The sequence below is a fragment of the Salvelinus namaycush genome, chromosome 41 (assembly GCF_016432855.1).
Source record: "Salvelinus namaycush isolate Seneca chromosome 41, SaNama_1.0, whole genome shotgun sequence".
In the NCBI taxonomy this organism is placed as follows: Eukaryota; Metazoa; Chordata; class Actinopteri; order Salmoniformes; family Salmonidae; genus Salvelinus; species Salvelinus namaycush.
The window spans coordinates 3983519-4007025 of record NC_052347.1 but is presented as its reverse complement, the minus strand read 5'-3'; the positions used below and the strand labels follow the sequence as shown (position 1 = coordinate 4007025).

Here is a 23507-nt window from a genome sequence, read left to right as displayed (position 1 = left end):
TTTCAAAATTGAGCGGCCGCTGTACTACGTGGAATGTGATTTGATAGATTATTGTCCAATTAGATTGAAAGTAGTCCGTGCGTGATGGAAAAGGGAGCGGCTTCTCTCATAGCCATAAAATGCAACATTTATAAGGAAGTCTATGTAAAAGCCTAGAAATGGTCAGCTTTTTCATTTTCCAAATGTATTTATTAGGAGCACAGGCTCCTGACTACCGAACTCAACAGTACTTAAGACATAAATGCACACCACAGTGTTGGTCTTAAACAGGTATGATTAGTGACGTTTCAATCAGGAAACTACCAAGCTAGCACATTTGGTTCCTTGGAAGTTGTGGAAATGTAAGTTTTTGGTTTCACATTGGTTCTGGGAACAAAGTCATACATTTCCTGACTGGTAAAATTTAAAGGTTGTAATGTTCTGAGAACGTTCATTTTTGGGTTGCAGGTGGGTTCTGACAATGTTTTACATGGTTCCCTGGAAGTTTTCCTGGGAGGTTTTCTTAACGTTCTAAGAGTGGAAATGATAGGTTATTTGGAGGTTTTAGAATAATTTCCTTAACTTTCACTGAAAGTTTTAATAAAACTTTTAATAACATTGCTAGCTTAGTTTGGGTTAACTGTTTTGAACTCCAAGCACAGATAGGACACATGGAAATTATTTTGCTTAGGAATTAATGTTAATTTTCAGTGATGCTCAAACCTATGATCTTCTGTTCTCTATCCATGGAATTAGTCCACAGCGCCACCAGAATAGAGCATGCTATGTGTATTCTAACAGACCCCATTTCAAAGGAAACAAGCATTCATTAAGATCAGGTGTCACCAATTAGTGTGCTCGGCCAACACACGTAAACACACTTAATAAGACAGAGGATAGAGAGAGTTTTGTTGGAGCTGAGAACGGAATGTATATGTTTTTAAATAACATTCTTAGAATGTCATTTGAACGTTACTCTTTTCTTGTGGTTTCTATGGAAAGTGTTCTTAATGTTCTGAGAACATTCATTTCAAATAGAACCATGAGGAAAAAGTTGAAATTCCCAATTAGGAAACATATGGTTCTCAGAACGTTATGTGCTAGCCGGGTATCTTGTGCCCAGAAAGTTGTGGGAAGGCTGTATGCAAAATAACCATAGAACAACCATGCTCTCTCCAAGCTCTAGGAAACGTATGGTTCTCAAAACGTTATGTGCTACCTGGGTATTTTTTTAATAAGAGGGGGGTACTGCTAAATTCATAGACTGCAAAAAATGAAAATAATTATAGGACTTTGACCTAGCCAAGTGTGTACCCTTGATACAATTATTCTGTGTCAGAGGAAACATTTCCTCAGAAAGTAAAGAATTTTGGTAAACTCCTGCTGAGAGTGTCTCCAGATATAGGCTTAAATAAGTATATTTGTTAATTAATACCAGTGTTTTAGGTTGCTTCTAAAAAATTCCAAGAAAGTTCAATACCTAAAGTGCATCCTCTGCAAATATTTGCAGAAAATGCAGATATAGTCAGAGTTCCTAGACTCTTAATCGATATCTTTGATTGGGATTCCAAACTCTAGATCGAGGTATCTGATGTGACATGATATATAATGAATTATTCTAGTTCTGTGGTTAAATTCTAGTTTTTCTGTAAAGACCACAGTGGGTGAAGAAGGCATGGTGGAGGCACTGTATAGAGTAAAAAAACAACACAGAAAACACAAGACAGAAGCGGGTTCCGGTTTTCTCGTCTTTTAATAACACATTCATATCTATGCTCTGTTTTTGTTTACATGGAGTTTAAAACAAGTCTTGATGAGAACTAAAGAAATCAGGCAGGCAGAAGTTGAAAGGCCAAGGCCCCAGAGGTGGAGGAGGGCTGGCAGCAGAGTAGAGCCCGATAGATGGGCCTCTCGTTCTACATGTCCTCCTCCTCCAGCTCCTCCGGAGACTGACCAGCTAAACAGGTCCTTTCTTTTCAAATGAATCATTACAAATTAAAATAAACAATTTAATCGTTTAGACATCATGCTGCTCTGAAAAGGATCCACTGAGTCTTATTATGTTGCAGTTCACAGAGAGAGAATCCTAATGCATCCACACACAAGAAATACAATCCTATGTCATTTGAAAAAGCAATCAGAAAATAAATCAAACAAAAAAAGATGAAGAATTTTGAGGCTAAAAACCTAAGTGTAATGAAGAAGAAAAATGCAATTGGATAATTAAATCTTGTTTATCTTGTTTTTTGAGAAAAAAAATACTTAAGTTTATCTCTCCCCTTGAAATTTTCATTTCATAATCCTTTCAAAACAACTTCTAACAGAGAAAACAAAATCATCTTTGGAAGAGGTTAAAGTTAAAAAATGTATTTAATAGACTATAAACTGCAGTATATGGAGATGCTGCTACCCAGTTATTTATTCATTTACTTACTTTTTATTTGAGCATTTTCAAATGTTAAACTTTTTGTTTCCTTTTTTAATTTGACCTTTTACCTATTTTTTCCGAAGAGGTAGATCATTTTTTTTTTTTACAGGGTTACAGGTATCGTGCCCCTTGATTCAGGAAGTGAAGACAAAGGGAGAGATGGTGGAAGAGGGGCAGAGCTGGAGGAGGACTGTGGGAGGAGGAGGGTGGGACACTGGGTCTCAGGACCCCAAGGTGAGGGCCTATGGGGGAGCTGGTTATCCGAAGGGGTCACGGAGAAATGTGGAACAGGCACAGAGTGTGGTGTATCTACTGAGGGATAGAAGCAATTTCAGGGCCCTCGGGTTCTCATTCAAGAGAGACCAAACAACCCTGCTCCACCAGAAGAGCCACAAAGGGTTTAGTTTCCCATGTATTCACTTTGTTCCAATCCTCAGTGCCCCCTTATCACTCAAACCAACATGTCCCAGGCCTACTAGAGGATGCCCATAATAGACCCAGTCACTCCCCACACATAGTCCTCTCCCTCCCTGCTCCTGTAACCCACTTCACCCTCTGTATTTATTTTTATTTTTACAGTCCCAACTCTAAGCCGGAGAGGTAAAATGAAAATAAACAAATAAATTAAAGTGAATGAAAGAAAATACTGTAACATGCACTGTTTGCTCTTGTCTGGTTGATAAAAAACAATCTTATGGATAAGTCTTGAGGTAGCGTACCGAGTTATGTGTGAGGTTTGTTTCATCTTTGTAGCACCCATCTATGATGTTTCGTTTAAGTGAAGACCAGAGTCTACCAACGAGGAAAAAACCATTGTGGTGTGCATCTTTGTTTCAATAATCATAGCCGTCATTGAATCTGTCATCAATATGCGAAGCTACAAGCTTTGATGGGAAGTTTCAAAATAGTTTTGTCATATTGTTGTTGGGTTTGTTTTGTAAGTGGATAATCAACAGTCCACATGCCAAATGTTGACCATGAATATAGCTTGTCAACATATCACTCAAATTGCATAAAAAAAGGACTTCAGTTCAGACAGAGGAATTTTGTTTGTGGACACAATAGTGAGCCATTCGCTTTGCCACAGACAACGAGCATGGATTTCATGTTATAGTGCTTCAAAGTGTGAGGGTTGAAGACTAAGCCACTCAGTGAACAGACCAGGTGTCATCCATTACAGATAAAAACCAAATTCTTAATTCTTTCTCTTTTTTAGTACAAAAACTTGTGTTTGGCACAGTTATTACTTACATCATGTAATGCGTTACATGTTAGTATTTTGTATTTATTTAGTAGCTGTTTTAAGAGATCTGTGCATTAAAAAACATGATCAGAAAAAAAAAGGTAATCAACAATTTTTCCAAACTAAAGCAACGGAAACAAATTGAAAAAAGTATATGTAATAAAACTAGAAACATCTGAACAGAAGTGAGAAAACGAACACAATCGAGGCCAGCGTAAGAGAGGGTGGAGGACTCTGTAGTTCCCCTCAACTCCCCAAAATGAAATTATTTTTTAAAAAGGTCCTCCTAGTCCTGTGAAGTACAGAAAAGTACAAATAAAATCTTGGTAGTATAAGAGAGTGTGAGAAGAAGGATCTTAAACCAGGGTGGTGAGATAGTGAAAGAAGACTAGAGGGGAGGAGGTTACGTGTGTGATGTTAAGTCTACTTTGACTGGACTATGGTATACAGTTGCATTTCCAGTGACCAAACATAAATAGGCAATTCTTGTACGTCAAACAAGGGTACGCTATTTGTCTGTCAGTCTCTGACATAGTAGATAATAGTCCCCCCCTGCTTTCCACTAAATATTGGCCCATTTCCTGTTACTCTTCTACGCCTCCGTTACTAAATTGCAGCAAGTTTTAAAAAGCCCTGGAGGTTCTCTGTCATTTCAATATTTAGTTGTTTACATTATTCAATTAGTGTAACAGTATTTAACCAGATGTCATGTCCAAATAAAGCTTGCTGTATACAAAAAAAATACAAAAAAATGGCTGCAGTCTGAATAATCCAAAATAGTGTCTTGGTGTTTGTGAACAGAGCTCTATGGGTCGGAAAGAGACTGAAACTTCTGAAGGAGCATTTGTACCCCACATGATGATGGAGTCATATGCTCGTTGCCAAGGAGACCTCTAAACATGTCAAGTCAGCTCTTGCCATGGCAAAACAAGAAGTTGCCCGTCTCTTGAAAAAAAAAATGGAAGCATAAACAGTAGAATAGACTTTCACCTGTCGATGGTAAGAAAGTATGTTTCAAAGCCGCTGGCCAGTCTACTGGATGTGTTAAATGAGTAGCTCAGGCTGTGAAAATGATGCTATCTGGCAGTGTCAATCAGTGACCTGGCACGTTTTACTCTTCGACTTTTCCATCATTTCTTCATAATTTTCCCCCCATAGTTATTTCAAAAAATACAAAAGTCTGGTGATCGGTTTCCTTTTACATCTTATGAACAGGTTGAATCTATTTATTTTATGCATTTTTTTCAACTTCCTTGTTTTTTGCTCCCATTTTTAAAAGGTTTTTGAACACCCCTCTGTCTGTTGAAAGACAAACCGAGTCCATAGGTTCTCTTTCTACTTTTTTCTGCTTTTTTTACACCCCACCACTTCCCCCACAAAAAAAATCTAACACTTAAAACCAATAAACAAACAAAAAACACTAACACACCCAAACCCACACACGATCACACTCACAGATCAAGATCATGAGAAATGGGGAGGGCTGAGGCTTATTGGTCAGTGCACAGAGCTAATAAATATTCACATTCAGTGTTTTCAGAGCAAGGGGACAGATTGAACGCCCTTCAGTCTTACATCAACATTTCTCTGGCACAGCACTATAGATGGACTGCAACATGTAAGTAAACATTCTGCGCATTAAGCTGATGTCATCATGAAACAGACAAGAGGGCCTCGGATACACAGTGGTCATAGTCATATCATGGGAATTCTGCCTCAAAAACCTGTCCTGTCATGCTGTCAATATTCTAGTTCAGCAGTATAACAAATTATAGCTTGTATGACAAACATATATAATCATAAATAACCTTTTGACCATGTCAAAAACATAATTACCGGGACCTGATCATAACCCACACCCATGGTGTGGTATGGACCAAAATGTGCCCAGAGACCCTCTTGACTAACAGCGCCATTCCCCATTGGCCAATACTCTGATTTTAAAGACCAAATGCTCCAATCATACTTCAGAAGAGCCAGAGGCTGCCCCCAAAGCAGGCATGACAACACATGACATGGTCCTCTATCACCTGGCCATTGTTGGCTGATTTCACTTTTTCTTCTGGGGCATTACCTCTGGGTCATTCTGATTTTCAAAATAAAAGTCACACAAAAAAACAGAAAAAAATAACCAAAGCAACAAGACAAAACCTAAAAAAAGTATTTATCTTTCCTTAAAAAAATAAAAAATATTCAGGACTATCAGCTTTATATAAAAAACACCAGCAAGCAAAAAAAAGAAGTTAGGAATACTGAGGTAACAATACCCTGAGGTAGGTTTTTATTTTTTATTTCATTTTATCTAATCTTTTCTAGTAACGGTGAGAGCGCCCCATGCTTCTACCCCTCCTTCATTAAGTTGGGTCTGGAAGCGTCACCAGCAGGCCTTCAGCGGAGGGGAGAGAGAGCGAGAAGCCATTCCCCACTAACTGTTATTACCTTTCCATCTAGAGGAAAGGACTGTGGATCAACTCACCTGACCCATGCAGTCGTGGTCCTCAAAGACCGCTGTGTGTACTGTTTTTGATTCCATCTGGTCTCCTAACTCGTTTGTGACCACAGTAAGTATGGGTTCAATCCTGCTTGGTATCAAATTAACCAATGGATTTCGTTTTTGACGTTTTCGTAGATCCAATAAAACAAAATCCAGAACACACAGGGGATTCCAAAGAACCGGTTTTGGTCTAAATTGGGTCTGAGCATGAAAAAGGCAATGAGCAAAATCAAATAAGACCTCTTGTCTGTCAGTCATTGCAGGACTGCTACATATCTGGTTCAACTGTCCACAGTATTTCTCCTTGCCCTCAATTCATTCTCCCGAGGGACCGGGTTAACTCACATATCATATATATATAATATATATAAAATATGCCGTTTAGGCGTGGGCCGCTCGCCAGCGAGCATGGCTAGCGAGTTAACGGTCGTTCTCGTCCGCGTCTCGGAGCTAAGCCTCTGCAATAGAACTGCAGGACTAGCCGCGGCCTCCACGCACTTATTGATCTCTCACTGCTCTGACCACCAGACGCCTATCGGGACCTCAGGAACAAACAGTGCCTCGGAAACGAGGCAGACCTGAGTCTCGAGGCGACCCCAAAAAGCAAGGCGATCGAGGGCAGCATTTCATTACATTTCATGAAGATTCTATTTACAACCTCATATTTTATTTTTTTCTTCGTAGTTTTCTACGAAGGAGTCAAAGAGCAGTGTTAACAACTGCGGCCCCTCTGCTGAACTTTCATTGGCTGACGAAGGGTCACCTAATCCATGACCCCGCCCCCACTGCAATGGCTTCCCGGCCCCCTCTCCCGGCTCCCGATCACTGCATTCTATTAATAATACCTCTGAATAAACATTTCTATACATATATCTTTATCTTTAAAAAAAAAAACACCCTTAAAATATAGGACTGGCTGGAGATGGTTAAGAGCTCAGTGTGGGTTTAGTATCAAGTAGGCTGGCCCATCCAAGTGTGATCAGGGAGAGTAGTCACTCTCCATATGAGGAGAACCAAATGCCCACCATTGGTGTGAGAGAGACCCTCTCTGAAACACAAAAGGAGGCCTCTACCTGCCACATCCTCCAAACAACTCACCATTCCTAGTCAGTCGCTCTGGCCTGGCATCTGGTCTCTGTTTTCTCTAAGTTTACTTTTCCTCTCTTTTTTTCCTCTCTAAACTTTGTCATCTCTCGGGCGTTTCCTCTCTCTGACTCAGTTTGACTCGCATCTCTCCCTGTCTATCGCTGGGTCCGTGTGTCGCTCTCTTTTATCCGTCTGCTCATCTATCCTCCGTCCGTTTTTCTGTCTGTCCGTCCGGTAAGGTCCCTCTGCCCCGTCACTTTCTCTGAGGCCGGGGCTCCTGTGCCAGTCCCTGGGAGGGCCCCATCTCAGACAAGACCGGGCCGGGGTGTGGCCCCTGGCGCTCCCCCTGGCGCTCCCCCTGCCGCTCCCCCTGGCGCTCCCCCATGCCTCCCTTCTGCTGCTGCCTGACCTGTGTAAGAATGTCCCTGATCTTCCTTTGGGCCAACTGCAAGAGAGACAACAACATATGAGTGAGCAAGTGAGGAGACGGAAGAGTACTGGAGAAACTGTTGATGGAAATGATGAGGAGAGGTTGGGGCCTCTTCAAATCTCGGTAGGTTCTATATCCAACTTCTATAGGCAGCTTATGAAAGAGAGTGAGGACTAGGAGATCCTCACCTGGCTTGCGTAGAAGTGGCCGATGATCTTGACAATAACCTGGTCATTCTCGTCTGGGGTCTGTTCGCGAGGGACCACCACCTCAGCTGCAGTGAGGTTCTGTAGCTCATTCACCTGAGGAATAAGAATGTTTTGTTAGCGATTTGCACTTATTTAAAACTAATGTAACAGTTTAACTTTAAACCGTCCCCTCGCCCCGACACGGGCACGAACCAGGGACCCTCTGCACACATCAACAACAGTCACCCACGAAGCGTCGTTACCCATCGCTCCACAAAAGCCGCGGCCCTTGCAGAGCAAGGGGAACCACTACTTCTAGGTTTCAGAGCAAGTGACGTAATCGACTGAAAGGCTGCTAGCTCGCACCACCGCTAACTAGCTAGCCATTTCACATCCGTTACACTAACATGACCGTTTATATTGAGTAGTGGTCCTATGCTCAGTTATTCTAGCTCAGGAGAGGATAGCCACAAGGAAATATAGGAACAGAATTGATTGTAATAAAGGGTACAAGCTATGCCAAAAAGAGAACGGGATGCAACCTGAAAAGGACCCAGAGAAGACCCTCTACACTCACCGTCTTTCCGCCTTTTCCGATGACTCGGCCGGCAGCGGCAGCGGCTACCTTGATGTGCGTCTCCAGCTTCACTTCCTCCTTCGGCCCAAAGAAGTTCTCCTCCTTCAGTTTGCCATAAATCCTGCCCTGAGCCTGAGGGGGCAACAAAGAGTCAAATTTCAGTTTGACATCGAAAAGTAACTACACCTATGGCTTGACATGTGACTTCAACAGGGATTTGGAGGGAAAAAAAGAGAGTACGAAGGAGAGGAAGAGTGTAAGGCTAAAAGTAGGATAATACAGGTTGGAGAAGAGGAAATGGATGGAGGAAGAGAAGGCAGGACAGGCAAGCAGAGAACACACACAAAGAAAGATGCAAACACCAAGAAGAGGGCTCCCAGTTCTGGACACTGATATGAACACAATGACAAACAGGGGCTGAAAAAGAGATTGTCTGATCATGCTCCCATTTTACTGTACCTTGAACTGGGCCTCAGGTGGACCAGTTACAATGACCATTCGCATCTTGGAGTCAGGAGCCTCAGCTGGGGCAATCTGGAGGGGAAAAGATATGAAGGTCAACTTAAACCACATAGATAGACGTCTTTGGCACATGGGGATGTGCGAAACTAACTTCACATGGCGCCGACCGGCAAGACGCTTAAGGAGGGCGGTCACGTGTGCTAGCGAAGCAGACGTCCCTAGTTTGAGGCAGGTATGGGCCGAATCAGAAGGAAGTGGTACTCACTAAGCAAGCAGTGTGACGTCCTTCACAGAGACATGATATGTACAAGTATAGGTGTCTCAAAAAGTCATTGTTTTTTTCTAATCAGTTTCAGAGCGGTGATGAAATGCACTATTTACATCAGCTTGGTGCATTATCTTTCCTCATTTACCAATTTCCTTGTGTGAGTGAATGTCTGTGTGTACTAGTAAATCTCTCGCCTTGATTGAGGCTCCAGCGAAGCGGCTCAGCTGTTTTATATGCTGTCCCTTCTTGCCAATAATAGCTCCTACCGCCTGGGCCGGGATGTACACATGGACTGTCTCCTGCTCAGGGGCCTGTAGGGTGACATGAAACAGTTACAACTCTATCACTGCATGACCACAGCCCAACCAATATCTGACCCGCTGATCTAGAGGTTATTACCACACCACAACCCAACCCTGAGACAGACAGAGGACATGTTTGTGAAAGCTAGCATCAGCGTTCGCAAACACAGCTAACTCAACTAAAGCTCAAGGACTGGAATCTACTAGCTTAGATAGAAGCCTGTGCACTTACCCCAAAAGAGCCGTAGGGGGATGCAGAGTTGCCTGATGGGGGAGGGGGCATGGAACCGGAATGGGGGAAAAGTCCAAGCGCTCCAAGGTTCAGTCCGGGAATCAGATGAGTCTGTTGCTGGAGACAAGAAGCAGATAAGTGCCAAAGGAACTGATCTGAGAGTGCACGATAGTTTGAGTGCATGTGACAATGACTGCATGTGTGTTTCTCCCTACGAAAGTCAACAAATACAGGTGGAAACCTAAAGTGCCAGGGGCAGGGGAAAGATCTATGTGAGAGACCATTGTATTTTGAAGAGAATTGGAGGCCAGTAGCTTTATTGAGCATTGACTCACATTCATGGCGGCCATGTCATTGTCATAGGCCTCGCGCACTTTCTTCATGATCTCTGTCTCGGCCAGACAACAGGCCTCGATGGGTCCCTTCACTGTGATGGTCCTCTCTGGGTTGTACACAGTCAGGTCCTGGAGTCTTCAGACAGGAGCGGAGGGAAGGAAGAGACAGGGTGGGAGAGGTGAAAGAGGAGAGTAGGAAAGAGGGAGAGGTCAGGTGGAAAAGGAGAAAGATAAGAAACAGGAAGAGCAGGTAGAATGAGAAATAAGATGAAAGAAGAAGCAGAAAGGTGATGGGGAGAGGAGCAGAGGGAGAAAAATAACAAGAAACGTTGTTAATCAACCATAGTTGATCATTGGAAACTACAATAATGAAGAAACAACTCAGTACATTTAATCAGTCATTGGATATAGTCATATGTTTCCATCGCATGGTGCATGATCTTTCCTAATTGACCATGGCAGCTCTACATAAACATACCCAGGGACCCGTGTGTTTCATGATGTGTGTTGATGTGTTTGTGTGTGTGTGTGTATGTTTTTAGATGTGTGTGACTAACGGGGAGATTGTGATCTTGGTGTCGGTGTCCTGCTCCACTTTCTTCAGGTTGCGCCCCTCCTTGCCGATCAGTCGGCCTACAAAGTTATTGTGAGCCAGGATCTTCAGGGGTACTTCTTCAGCACTTGAGGATAAGGAGATTAAACACAGAAGAAAATCAAATGTACCGTTTCTTAACTGCATGCATAAACGTCCACCCCTAGCACAATTGGAGATACCGTTTTTTTTAATGGGAAAAGTTACGAAATAGCCGGAGGGTCACTTTAACGTTTTCACACTGTGCAGGTTTGACAGCTGCTTCATGGACACTGCACTCACGTCTTGGTGTCCTTAGCCTCCTGTTCCATGATGTCCAGGATCAAACGGCAGGCAGAGGAGCAGCCCTCAGGGGTGGAGTGGATGCTGATTGGCTTCTCGGCTGCGCCGGCATTCTCTTTGCGATGGACGTCGATTCTAGCAGCAGGGACAGAAAACGCAGGAAAGTCCGTTTGGCCATACAGTATTGTGTTCACAAGCAGGTGGGCAGGGTGAAGACAGCAATTTCCACCACTTTTGGTTTGTTTGAATTCAATCGAAAGCCCTTTGGATTGTGCAACGCTCCCAGTACATTTTCATAATCACTTTCAAAGCCTTAACAAAGATGGGATGTAAAAGCTTCATATCAGTAATGGCTTTGCTCTGTCTATTCTAGCAACAAGTCACCGGTATGGCCTGACTTGTACTCACTTGATCTGGTTCACTGGTACTCATCTGTTACTACTATATTGGTCAACTAATATTGGTACTTACTTGCTCTGGGTTTGTTTGGTGATGTTGCGGATGGTGGCACCCTCCTTGCCGATGATGGCCCCCACGTATTGGGTGGGCACCAGGAGTCTGAGGGGGATGTCAGCGTGCTGGTGTTTTGAGGGCATGCCTGAGCCCGGGGAACCGCCACGGGGGCCGCGGGGCCCGTAACTGGGGCGACGACTATTGTCTGGGCCGTGTTGGGAGTCGACATCAGACGTCTCATCTGGGATGTAGGAGACACGCAAGGAATTGTTCTCAAACTCGTAGCCGTTCAGCTTCTGGATTGCCCTGGGAGAAACAGGTAGATGTTAGATTTCACGTTTAATTATACATCGACAATATCAGCAAAACTAGAAATGGTCATTTATAAGGATGACGAAAGAGAAAGAAAGAATTCCCATGGTTTGTGTCTTTCACCCATGAGGTTTCCTGAATAGCTTTCTATAATGATGATCTGTTTTTACTCCCCCCAAAAATTTGAACCTGGACCTTAAAAGCCAAATGTCTCAAAAACAATGCTTTTCTTAAGTGAAACCTTCTACTATGGCCAAATTCATCGGCTGCATGTGTGTAGTTCATCTTTAATATCTTTGATAATTTTTCATGTTGCAGGGCAGCGCGATCCCCAACTGCAGTCCTACTATCATACCACTAGAGGTCAAGCGAGTGATATATACACTATATATACAAAAGTATGTGGACACCCCTTCAAATGAGTGGATTTCAGACACACCCGTTGCTAACAGGTGTATAGAATCAAGCATACAGCCATGCAATCGCCATAGACAAACATTTCCTGTAGAATGGCCTTACTGAAGAGCTCAGTGACTTTTAACGTGGTACCGTCATAGGATGCCACGTTTCCAACAAGTCAGTTCTTCAAATTTCTGCCCCGCTAGAGCTGCCCTGGTCAACTGTAATTCTGTATTTTTTTTATTTTACCAGGTAAGTTGACTGAGAATACGTATTCATTTACAGCAACGACCTGGGGAATAGTTACAGGGGAGAGGAGGGGGGATGAATGAGCCAATTGTAAGCTGGGGATGATTAGGTGACCATCATAGTATGAGAGCCAGATTGGGAATTCAGCCAGGACACCGGGGTTAACACCCCTACTCTTATGATAAGTGCCATGTGTTTGGCGGATGCCAGGAGAACACTACCTGCTCCAATGCATAGTGCCAACTGTAAAGTTTGGTGGAGGAGGAACATCTGGGGATTATTTTCATGGTTCCGGCTAGGCCCCTTAGTTCCAGTGAAGGGAAATCTTAAAGCTACAGCATTCAATTGCGTTCTAGAAGATTCTGTGCTTCCAACTTTGTGGCAACAGTTTGGGGAAGGCCCTTTCCGGTTTCAGCATGACAATGCCCCCGTGCATAAAGTGAGGTCCATACAGAGATGGTTTGTCGAGATCGGTGTGTAAGAACTTGACTGGCCTGCACAGAGCCTTGACCTCAGCCCCATCGAACACCTTTGGGATGAATTGGAACACCGACTGCAAGCCAGGTATAATCGCCAAACATCAGTGCCCGACCTCACTAATGCTTTTTGTGGCTGAATGGAACCAAGTCCACCAAGCAATATTCCAACATCTAGTGGAAAGCCTTCCCAGAAGAGCGGAGGCTGTTATAGAAGCAAAGAGGGGACTAACTCCATATTAATGCCCATGATTTTGGAATGAGATTTTTTGATGAGCAGGTGTCCACATACTTTTGGTCATGTTGTGTATCATGCATCAACATATGGAGTTTGACAAAGATTCAAACAGCTAGGATCTCTTAACAAGTATTATAGAGTGTTCAAATATTGAGAAAAATTAGGACATACACTAACTACCGTTCAAAGTTTGGGGTCACTTACAAATGTCCTTGTTTTTGACAGAAAAGCCCATTTTTTTGTCCAATAAAATAACATCAAATTGATCAGAAATACAGTGGAGACATTGTTAATGTTGTAAATGACTATTGTAGCTGGAAACGGCAGATTTTTTATGGAGTATCTACATAGGCCCATTATCAGCAACCATCACTCCTGTTTTCCAATGGCGCGTTGTGTTAGCTAATCCAAGTGCATCATTTTAAAAGGCTAATTGATCATTAGAAACCCCTTTTGCAATTATGTTAGCACAGCTGAAAACTGTTGTTCTGATTAAAGAAGCAATAAAACTGGCCTTCTTTAGACTAGTTGAGTATCTGGAGCATCAGCATTTGTTGGTTCGATTACAGGCTCAAAATGACCAGAAACAATGAACTTTCTTCCAAAACGCGTCAGTCTATTCTTGTTCTGAAAAAATGAAGGCTATCCCATGTGAGAAATTGCCAAGAAACTGAAGATCTCGTACAACGCTGTGTACTACTCCCTTCACAGAACAGTGCAAACTGGCCCTAACCAGAATAGAAAGAGGAGTGGGAGGCCCTGGTGCACAACTGAGCTAGAGGATAAGTACATTAGAGAGTCTGAAAGGATATGGAGTGGGTACATTTGGAAGTAGAGATATAGAAAAGATCATGCACTATGGGAGACTTACTGTCTGGCATGTTCCCGAGTTCCATATGTGACGTTGACCACTGCAGTCTCACTGTCTGTGTTCACTAAGAAAAGGAGCCAGAGTGAGAGGAGAGTGAGAGGAGAGTGAGAGGAGAGGAGAGGAGAGTGAGAGGAGAGGAGAGGAGAGGAGAGGAGAGGAGAGGAGAGGAGAGGAGAGGAGAGGAGAGGAGAGGAGAGGAGAGAGGAGGGGAGGTTGCATAAGTCAGAGGCTATAAACCCACCTCCTTGTCAGACCCATTTCCTGAACAGTTGAGCACTGAGAGTTAATGATATTGATTGACCTATGACGGAGCATGGGATATCCCATTGATCAAATTTGATTCGCTGACAGAGAAGGACTGAGAAGCAGCGATTTACCACTGACATAAAGACTTCACTCTTGCGGGGTTTCCTGTCGACTGGAATACTCAAGCTATTTCTTAATGAGCTGTATTCACAAAGGGAGGTGCTTCGACTACAGAAGGACTCTCAGAACTCTGATCACACCCCTTATTCATAAAGCGCCTCAGAGTAGGAGTGCTGACCTAAAATCCATTTTGCCTCTTAATGATTAAGATTACCTGGACAGGTAGGACCTGATCCTAGATCAGCACTCCTATTTTGAGAGGATTTATGAATATGCTTTTGTTTTGTAGCTCAGATGGATAGGGAAAGCAGATCCGGTCAGGTCTCAGGGATAGAAAACAGTGAGTGACATTTTTGTAGTGCAAAAGCATTGTGCAAAGTGCAAAAAATACTGCGAATCTCATTATAATCTTGCCCAGTGAGTGTGTAAAGGAAGCCTTATCATTGGATTTGTAGATCAGATGTTCAGAGCGAAGTCTGACTGGCTATGAATAGAACAGAATAACTTGATTTTCCCCAGAGGTAACTTCAGTATCTTACCTTGTTCGCAGTTCTCAACGGTTCCATATTGGGCCAGCAGACCATCCAGCACCTAGGGAGGGGAGTACACAATTTCATTATAGTTGTGTTTCAACATTTCCACCTAAATTGAGTTTCTCCAATGTTCTCGTATTTGTCTCACTTCCTACATCAGTGTAAAACAGTTCCGGTCCTCAAGGGCCAAAGTGTCCACATCATTTCAACCTCCCACTTAATTGATGAGTGCTACTGACTGGAGAGATACGCTTCCCTGGTCTAAATCAGACACTGATGTCCTGTGTAGCTCAGTTGGTAGAGCATGGTGCTTGCAATGCCCGGATAGTGGATTTGATTCCCGGGACCACCCATACGTATAATTTATGCACTGTATGTCGCTTGGATGAATGGCATATCTGGCCATCCAGAAGCTAGGTTTGACTGCTCTGATGTAATGAGTTAGAATTGTGTCTTCAACATGGTTTCTTATTCTGCCTATTTGTTTTTACTCTTTCTGGCTCGTGTTCAGGGCTATAACATGGATGGAGAAACGTTACCCTTGTGTGGCCAGCTAGGGAAGGACATACTGCGTTGCACGCAAGCACTGGCAGGATGGAGTGGAGAGCGAGAGAGAAAGCGAAAGAGCCCCGCCTTAGCAGAGACATGTGGCCCATCTTCGTCCAGCTGTCAGCGGTAGCCGCTCAACACCCACACACACAATTTATTTTTAAACCGTTATTTAACTAGGCAAGTCAGTTAAGAACAAATTCTTATTTACAATGACGGCCTAGGAACAGTGGGTTAACTGACTTGTTCAGGGGCAGAACAACAGATTTTTACCTTGTCAGCTCGGGGATTCGATCTAGCAGCCTTTTGGTTACTGGCCCAATGCTCTAACCACTAGGCTACCTGCCGCCCCCAAAATAAAGCCGCCCCACAATAAAGACACAAATACACATATGAACACAAATACACATATGAACAATCATGTCCGCAGCCATAGTCAATCTAAATGCCTTTTACCCCCCTAACTCACTCACATCTCAGATGGCTACACAGAACATCCTGTTCTGAACAGATTGTTCCTGATTACTTACCTATGTTGTAGCAGGGACTAACCTATGCTTTTCCATATAAAAGTAACACTAACTGATTGAGAGACACTAACGGACCCATTGATACATTTTGATATGGTGAAACTATGTTCTGGTCAAACCAGGGGCACTCACCTCCCACTGCAGGTGCGGAGGAATGTTTCTGATCTGGAGCTTCCTGGTCCTAAGAGAGAGTAAGAGAAAGAGAGAGAGAGAGAAATACTATTTGAAAATATTCAACTCAAACATGGACGTAAAACATTTACATACTTCATGCAGTCAAATGGATTTGGTCAAACTATTGCCTGGTGTTGTGGGTCTAATCCTGAATGCTGATTGGTTAAAACCGCATCCCAGCCGGTGTCTATTCCACAAATTACAACCGGCTAAATCTATGACGTTAAAATGCCTGTTTACTCTGTTCCATCTGACTGCGCAATCCACTGTCTCATCAACCCAGCCAGGCAATTTATAAACTTGATCTCCACTATAAAAAGCATCTAGACATTATCTCATTTCTTTTAGACTAACATTTAGTTTTCAACAGCGGACAAGACAGACGAGCAGGCAGCGTTTCTCAGCCAGTCGAAATCATGAATCAGCTGGCATCATTTTGATGGATATAAACAACTGTCAATTGAAATAAGGTCAAACGAAGTGCAGCTGGTTTGCAGTATTTTCAGTCTGAAGTGATTGTGTTAGCTGTGTTGTTGTCTAGCTCCTCTGAACAACAGTGTCCTGACGAGTGAACACGTTTTTTTTATGCCAGGCGAAATCGTGCCTCATTAGCACATTGTTATGGATGTATCCAAACAACTGTCACTAGAAAACAGCTTAAACAAATGCAGATGCAGTTACTTTGCTGTTATTCTGACCGCACTTTTTAACGTGACTGTAAGTTAGCGGTAGTTGGCTAGCTAGCAAGCACGGGATAAGAACGTTGCCAGCCAGTATGGCAATGGAACATTTAGAACGAATGGCTGGGTTGCGTCTCTGGCAACCGAACCACCAGCCGACTAGCCAGCTTGAGTAACAACCCCAGATTTGTGTCGGGACTATATCTTGTGGAAGTATGAAATAGTATGACTAAATTCATCAAAATAATGTTTTTAAGGAAAATATGTAAATCATTATTTGAATATGTTGGTAACCCTTTGTATAAAAGTGATAATGCCCTCGAAGCCGGTGTTTGGAGGATATTTTGGTAATAACAACACCCGTGCCAATATATCCTCCAAACACCAGCTTCTCGGGCATTATCACTTAATTAACCATCCAATTCTGAAACTTTTTTATTGTAAACCTACATGGAAATTGACCAAATATTTTTGGGTCAAACCTCATTCTTTATTTCATTGAATCAGAAGCATGATTGGGTTCTCTGGTTCGCGGTTAAGCATCGTAAAATACCAGTATATCTCACAGTTTGCCTGCAGCGACTGTGAGAGGAAAGAGCATCGGTGTCACTACTCCATATGTTTTATACTAGTTCACAAGTACAACTCCAATACTTTGAGCCTCTCAACTGAGAAGTCTGTGACCATAAAAAAAAAACGATGAGCTCCATTGTACTGACCGCCAATGCACCATTGAAAGTTATGACAAGCTGTCAGAGACAGACAGACAGACAGACAGACAGACAGACAGACAGACAGACAGACAGACAGACAGACAGACAGACAGACAGACAGACAGACAGACAGACAGACAGACAGACAGACAGACAGACAGACAGACAGACAGACAGACAGACAGACAGACAGACAGACAGACAGACAGACAGACAGACACACACACACACACACACACACACACACACACACACACACACACACACACACACACACACACACACACACACACACACGGTTGGCAGTCTTGTGTTTCAGGTCTTAACATCCTGGTTCAGTACACATCAGCGACACACACACACACACACACACACACACACACACACACACACACACACACACACACACACACACACACACACACACACACACACACACACACACACACACACACACACACACACACACACACACACGGTTGGCAGTCTTGTGTTTCAGGTCTTAACATCCTGGTTCAGTACACATCAGCGACGCTGAAAGTGTGTGTGTGTGTGTGTGTCTCAGCTCATCAGCATCTGCCAGCTTGCATATCCCGCTGCCTGTTGCTGGCCTGGACTCAGAGAGAGAGAGAGAGAGAGAGTGTTTGTGTGGGCTGGATGGTCTGAGGGGTGTGTAGGGAGAAAGAATGGGTATATTGAAACCGGACACTGACGACAGATTTAGTACTCTGCCAGCTGCCCTGGAACGTTCCCAACACATGGGCACAGAGCGAGAAAGAGAGAGAAAGAGAAAGAAAGAGAAAAACTATGAGGGAGTATAGTAGAGGGAGAGAGCGTGTGAGGTTGGCATTAAGCGAGAGAGAGTTGACTGCAGGGGAACTCATGCGAGAAAGGGACAGTGTGACAGAGCGCAAATAGGAGCGAGAGAGAAAGAACTGCAGCAGGGGAGGACAATCTCCATAACAACAACATCAAGGTTCCCCAAAATACAAGAATAAACAAACAAGCTGAATAACTTGTATATTGAACCACACAGTACCAAAGTAGTACTTACAGATTTATTCAAAGATTTGGCCACAGAGAAGGCAAAGTGGAGGAGATCAGGGGAACATAGTGAGGAGAGAAAAGAGGACAGGGAGGGGTAGCAGGTAGGTAATAGTAGCCTATCAAATGTTCCTGATTTAACCCCTTAGAATCTCTGACTGGGAGTAGAATGACGTCGCCCCTAGATGTACGGTCATTTTTCGCATTTCCCATCAGATTTTAGAGGGTAAGCCGATGCTAGATCTGTGTGCCTAAGGGCAACTGAAACACAGAGCTGGCAATCGGTTGCCAGCGTCCTAGTTGAAACTCCAGAGGGAGCTCTAATGATCTATGTGAGAGGTGAGGGGTTGTGTGTGTGTGTGGAGGAGAGAACGGGCACCAGTGGTCATAAGGGAGGGGCAGCTCACAGCTCTGCTGGTTTGTAAAGGGTTAATATATGGGAATCCCCTTGTGACCTCTGAACCTTAGTTTCCACACCCAGGAGAGACACAACCCAATACAAATCCCCTGCCTCGCCTCTTGGGCTCTGCACAACAAAACACATGGAAGGGCCAATCTAAGCTCATGGGCCTCAGGTAAATGACATTCTACACATATATTACAATAAAGCAACCCAATACAATCACGGCACATGTTGTTTTCAAGAGCAGCAACATTCCGAAAGGTTTCAGGGCTTTTTGATGATCAGGCTAAGAGGTTCCTGTTTCCTGTGCAACACTGTTAGACGGTAGTTCAGCAACGTGTTGAATGTGCTGTAACAATCTTAAGGCACTAATGACTATTTAGCCACAGAGAGTGGTTCAGTTACTCGAAGGTCACCACAGTCTTGAAAACAAATAATTTTGTCCGTTTTGGGGAAACTTGTGCAAGCCACCAAATTAACAGCCAACATCATGGCAGTGCTTCAGGCTCCACCACCCACGGTAGGCTATTTGTGAGGGGAGCAAGTGAGGGGGACGGGTGGGCCTTTGAACTGGTACTTCTCCTCCTCGGCGAAGACCCTTCTTCATCCATCAAAGTCTCTGTCCCGCAAATCAATACATCAATAGACGTAACCATCCACCCAACCCCCACATCTACATAGCCCTCCACCCAACACTTAACTCACCTTTGCCCCTTCAACCCCCCTCAACCATCCGCCCCACACCCACACCAACTGTGAAATTAAATGAACCTAGACAACACTGAACGCCAACTCCCAGGCATCTCATTGGCTGACGCCATGACGACAGGGGAGGGGAGGGGAAGATGGATGAGGGGTGAGGAGACAATATGGTTGCACCCATTCATCTGTTGTTGTTCTTCCCTTCAGGGGTGGTCTTCCCTCCACATGCTCCCAAACTCACACAGCAAATACTCCAAAATGAACAAACATTTAAAATTCTTGAAAAACGAATCTCAGCTGAAGCTTAATGAATGTTTATGTCTGTGTTACTGACTTTGTCCTTGAGGTAGCATCTAGCGTACATAGCGTGTGTTGGTACCAACAGGACAATGGGAGAAAGAAGAGGGGCCTGGACGCTTAGAAGCCTCAAGTCTACAGCTTTGCGCTGGTGGGGTCAAAAGCAAAGGGCTTTAGACTGATCAGGAGACTCTATTGGGGGTGAGACCATAGCATTGTCTCATAGGAGGGGCATGGAGGAGTTAGTTTACCATGTGAAAGAATAGAATGGTCAGGGAATATAGGGTGGGGTGGGAGAAGCACAGCAGGTGGGAAAAATAGAGAGAGAGAGAGAGAGAGAGAGTACGCTCCATAAAGGACAGACATCCCAAACATGGTTGAAAATGAGGAAGAGGGAAAGTGTAAGGTAGCACGTTTGCGCAGACCTGTGAAGGAGAACGAAGGTGTGTTTGTATGTATGTGTGTACATGTTGTACAGACACTGGTTGGTTATGTAAGGGAAAATGGACTTGAAAGAGGTTTCGAAAGGTCCTAACTGAATGGCTTGACCCTCTGTCCTCCATTATACTCATGTCCTCAATTTTGGTTCCACTGTACCTCTCCTTTGAAGATCTCTCCCGCAACATTTCACTCAAGGATAGGCCTCCACGGCAGGGTTCCCCAATTACATTCAGCTGTGGGCTGATTTTTCAGAGGATGGTCAGGGGGCCGGAACATAGTTATAAATAATTGTACACTGCAAATTGGCCCGCAAGAATCCTAAACAGATATAGTATTTTACAAAAACAGAATCATTTCAAGCCTTGATGACTTTGGGATACGATCACATATTTATGCATGGGAATATTTGGGAACAGATTTCCTAAATTATAATCACCTTGAGCTCTCAGTCATTCTGGATAAGAGCGTGTCCTAAATGACTAAAATGTAAATGTACATTCAATATAATTTCCTGAAATGTTATGTCCAATAACGAAAATTACATAATATATACTATATACTACCTGTCAAACGTTTTAGAATACCTACTCATCTCAAGGGTTTTTCTTTATTTTCAAAATGTTCTACATTGTAGAATAGTAGTGAAGACATCAAAACTATGAAATAACACATATGGAATCATGTAGTAACCAAAAAAGGGTTAACCAAATCATGTATTTTATATTTGAGATTCTTCAAAGTAGCCACCCTTTGCCTTGATGACAGCTTTCCACACTCTTGGCATTCTCTCAACCAGCTTCACCTGGAATGCTTTTCCAACAGTCTTGAAGGAGTTCCCACATATGCTGAGCACTTTTTGGCTGCTTTTCCTTCACTCCCTGGTCCAACTCATCCCAAACCATCTCAATTGGGTTGAGGTCGGGGGATTGTGGAGGCCAGGTCGTCTGATGCAGCACTCCATCACGATCCTTCTTGGTAAAATAGCCCTTACACAGCCTGGAGGTGGGTTAGGTCCTTGTCCTGTTGAAAAACAAATGATAGTCCCACTAAGCCCAAACCAGATGGGATGGCGCATTGCTGCAGAATGCTGTGGTAGCCATGCTGGCTAAGTGTGCCTTGAATTCTAAATAAATCACAGACAGTGCCACCAACAAAGCACCCCCACACCATAACACCTCCTCCTCCATGCTTTACTGTGGGAAATACACATGCGGAGATCATCCGTTCACCCACACTGCGTCTCACAAATACACGGCGGTTGGAACCAAAATCTCAGATTTGGACTCCAGACCAAAGGACAAATATCCACCGGTCTAATGTCCATTGCTCGTGTTTCTTGGCCCAAGCAAGTCTCTTCTTCTTATTGGTGTCCTTTAGTAGTGGTTTCTTTGCAGGAATTCAACCTTGAAGGCCTGATTCACACAGTCACCTCTGAACAGTTGATGTTGAGATGTGTCTGTTACTTGAACGCTGTGAAGCATTTATTTGGGCTGCAATCTGAGGTGCAGTTAACTGTCATTTCTCTTTGCTTATTTGAGCTGTTCTTGCCATAATATGGACTTGGTCTTTTACCAAATAGGGCCACAACACCACTGATTGGCTCAAACACATTAAGAAGGAAAACAGTTCCACAAATGTACTTTTAAGAAGGCACACCTGTTAATTGAAATACATTCCAGGTGATTACCTCATGAAGCTGGCTGAGAGAATGCCAAGAGTGTGCAAAGCTGTCATCGAGGCAAAGGGTGGCTTTGCATGTCGATTTGTTTAAACCTTTTTTGGTTACTACATGATTCCATATGTGTTATTTCATCGTTTTGATGTCTTCACTATTATTCTACACTGTAGAAAATAGTAAAATAAAGGAAAACCCTTGAATGAGTAGGTGTGTTCAAACTTTTGACTGGTACTGTATATTTATTTATTATATTTTTTATTTTGGTCAGAAACCTTGGGGGCAAAAATAAAATCACCTGTGGGCCGCTTATTGGAGAACTCTGCTCTACAGTGTCATGTCACCATTTAATAAACAAACACAACTACAATACTAAAAACTTCATACTGAACCACAAATGTATTTTAAAAAAAAGAAGCCGTTTCCATGCCAAAATCAGGCTCAATTGCATAGCACACACACCCTCAGGTAATTTTACATGGGGGTAAGATGTACACAACCACACACACGCATACACAGAGGAGGTGCGATTTTCACAGTGAGCTGTTACACAGGCATGCATGTCGCCCTGGGTGGCTCGCCTCCCCTTCCCATCAGGCCGTCTGTTTAGCATTGGAAAGGCCCCTGGAGCGCCCCCCACCGGTGGCTCACCGATGCATGACGGGCCAGTCTCAGCAGGGCTGGAGGACTCGGGTGTCCTCCCGGTGGAAGGAAAAACAACGACGAGCATTCCATAGCCCATAATCATAAACACACACCCAGACGCCCACACATAACACACCAAGTCACACACCCTCCAAGCAGATTAAAAACAAACACACCCACTCGTCCGCACATGTGCACATTTGAACATACATCAGAATGAGTATTGTAAAAAATAAAAATAAAAAAAAAGTACAAATGAACACAGCCACGTAGTCACTTAGGCGCCACACATTCACGTTTGAACACACAAACGCACACTTTGTGTTCTGAAAACACCAACACACCCACACCCCACGCATCAAGTGCATACAGACTTTGTAGACGCCCCTTGATTTACAAAATACAGTCAAAAACAAACAAAGGCACACCATAAATGTAGGTCTGAACACACTAGCGAAAATAAAAGGGCACATAGATAAAATACTCATGATCATACTAACATACTGTAAACGCCTACCAACACAAATACACACATACAAACTGTGATTATGTGATTCACTTTTAAACTTAAGTCAGTGGGTGGTTGGCCTAAGTAACCCTTACTGTCCTTTTCATTTGAGAGTATAACTACAACAGACCATGGAGTTTTGAAAATGGAGGCCAAAATTTGTTTTAGGGAAGATGGCGTAGCCGTAGAATAGTGACAATTACACAACAGCATTACATATACAGTCTACTACACAAAGGGGCCCACGACAACTCAACCCACTCAGCAGAATGAAAGAAGTACATACACACACACACACACACACACACACACCAGGGTAGCTGCAGACTTCCAAATCCCACCAAATGAACT

The 23507-nt window shown here is 43.5% G+C and overlaps 1 protein-coding gene across 2 annotated transcripts in view; it reads right to left on the bottom strand.

Moving 5' to 3' along the window:
• Nucleotides 1-2474: 2474 nt before the first annotated feature.
• Nucleotides 2475-23507, bottom strand: part of LOC120034403 (insulin-like growth factor 2 mRNA-binding protein 1) — a 58860-nt gene continuing 37827 nt past the window's right edge. Inside the window, exons 3-15 of one of the 2 annotated variants that reach the window (XM_038980940.1) lie at nucleotides 16007-16055; nucleotides 14802-14853; nucleotides 13897-13960; nucleotides 11370-11657; nucleotides 10899-11033; nucleotides 10582-10704; nucleotides 10025-10160; nucleotides 9690-9806; nucleotides 9350-9466; nucleotides 8885-8959; nucleotides 8426-8557; nucleotides 7849-7962; nucleotides 2475-7675 (exon numbers count right to left, since the gene is read on the bottom strand). In XM_038980940.1, the coding sequence (XP_038836868.1) occupies nucleotides 7484-7675; nucleotides 7849-7962; nucleotides 8426-8557; nucleotides 8885-8959; nucleotides 9350-9466; nucleotides 9690-9806; nucleotides 10025-10160; nucleotides 10582-10704; nucleotides 10899-11033; nucleotides 11370-11657; nucleotides 13897-13960; nucleotides 14802-14853; nucleotides 16007-16055 (1594 nt within the window). In that variant the 3' untranslated portion in view covers nucleotides 2475-7483. The remainder of the gene's footprint in view (nucleotides 7676-7848; nucleotides 7963-8425; nucleotides 8558-8884; nucleotides 8960-9349; nucleotides 9467-9689; nucleotides 9807-10024; nucleotides 10161-10581; nucleotides 10705-10898; nucleotides 11034-11369; nucleotides 11658-13896; nucleotides 13961-14801; nucleotides 14854-16006; nucleotides 16056-23507) is intronic. The other variant, XM_038980941.1, reaches the window with a different exon arrangement.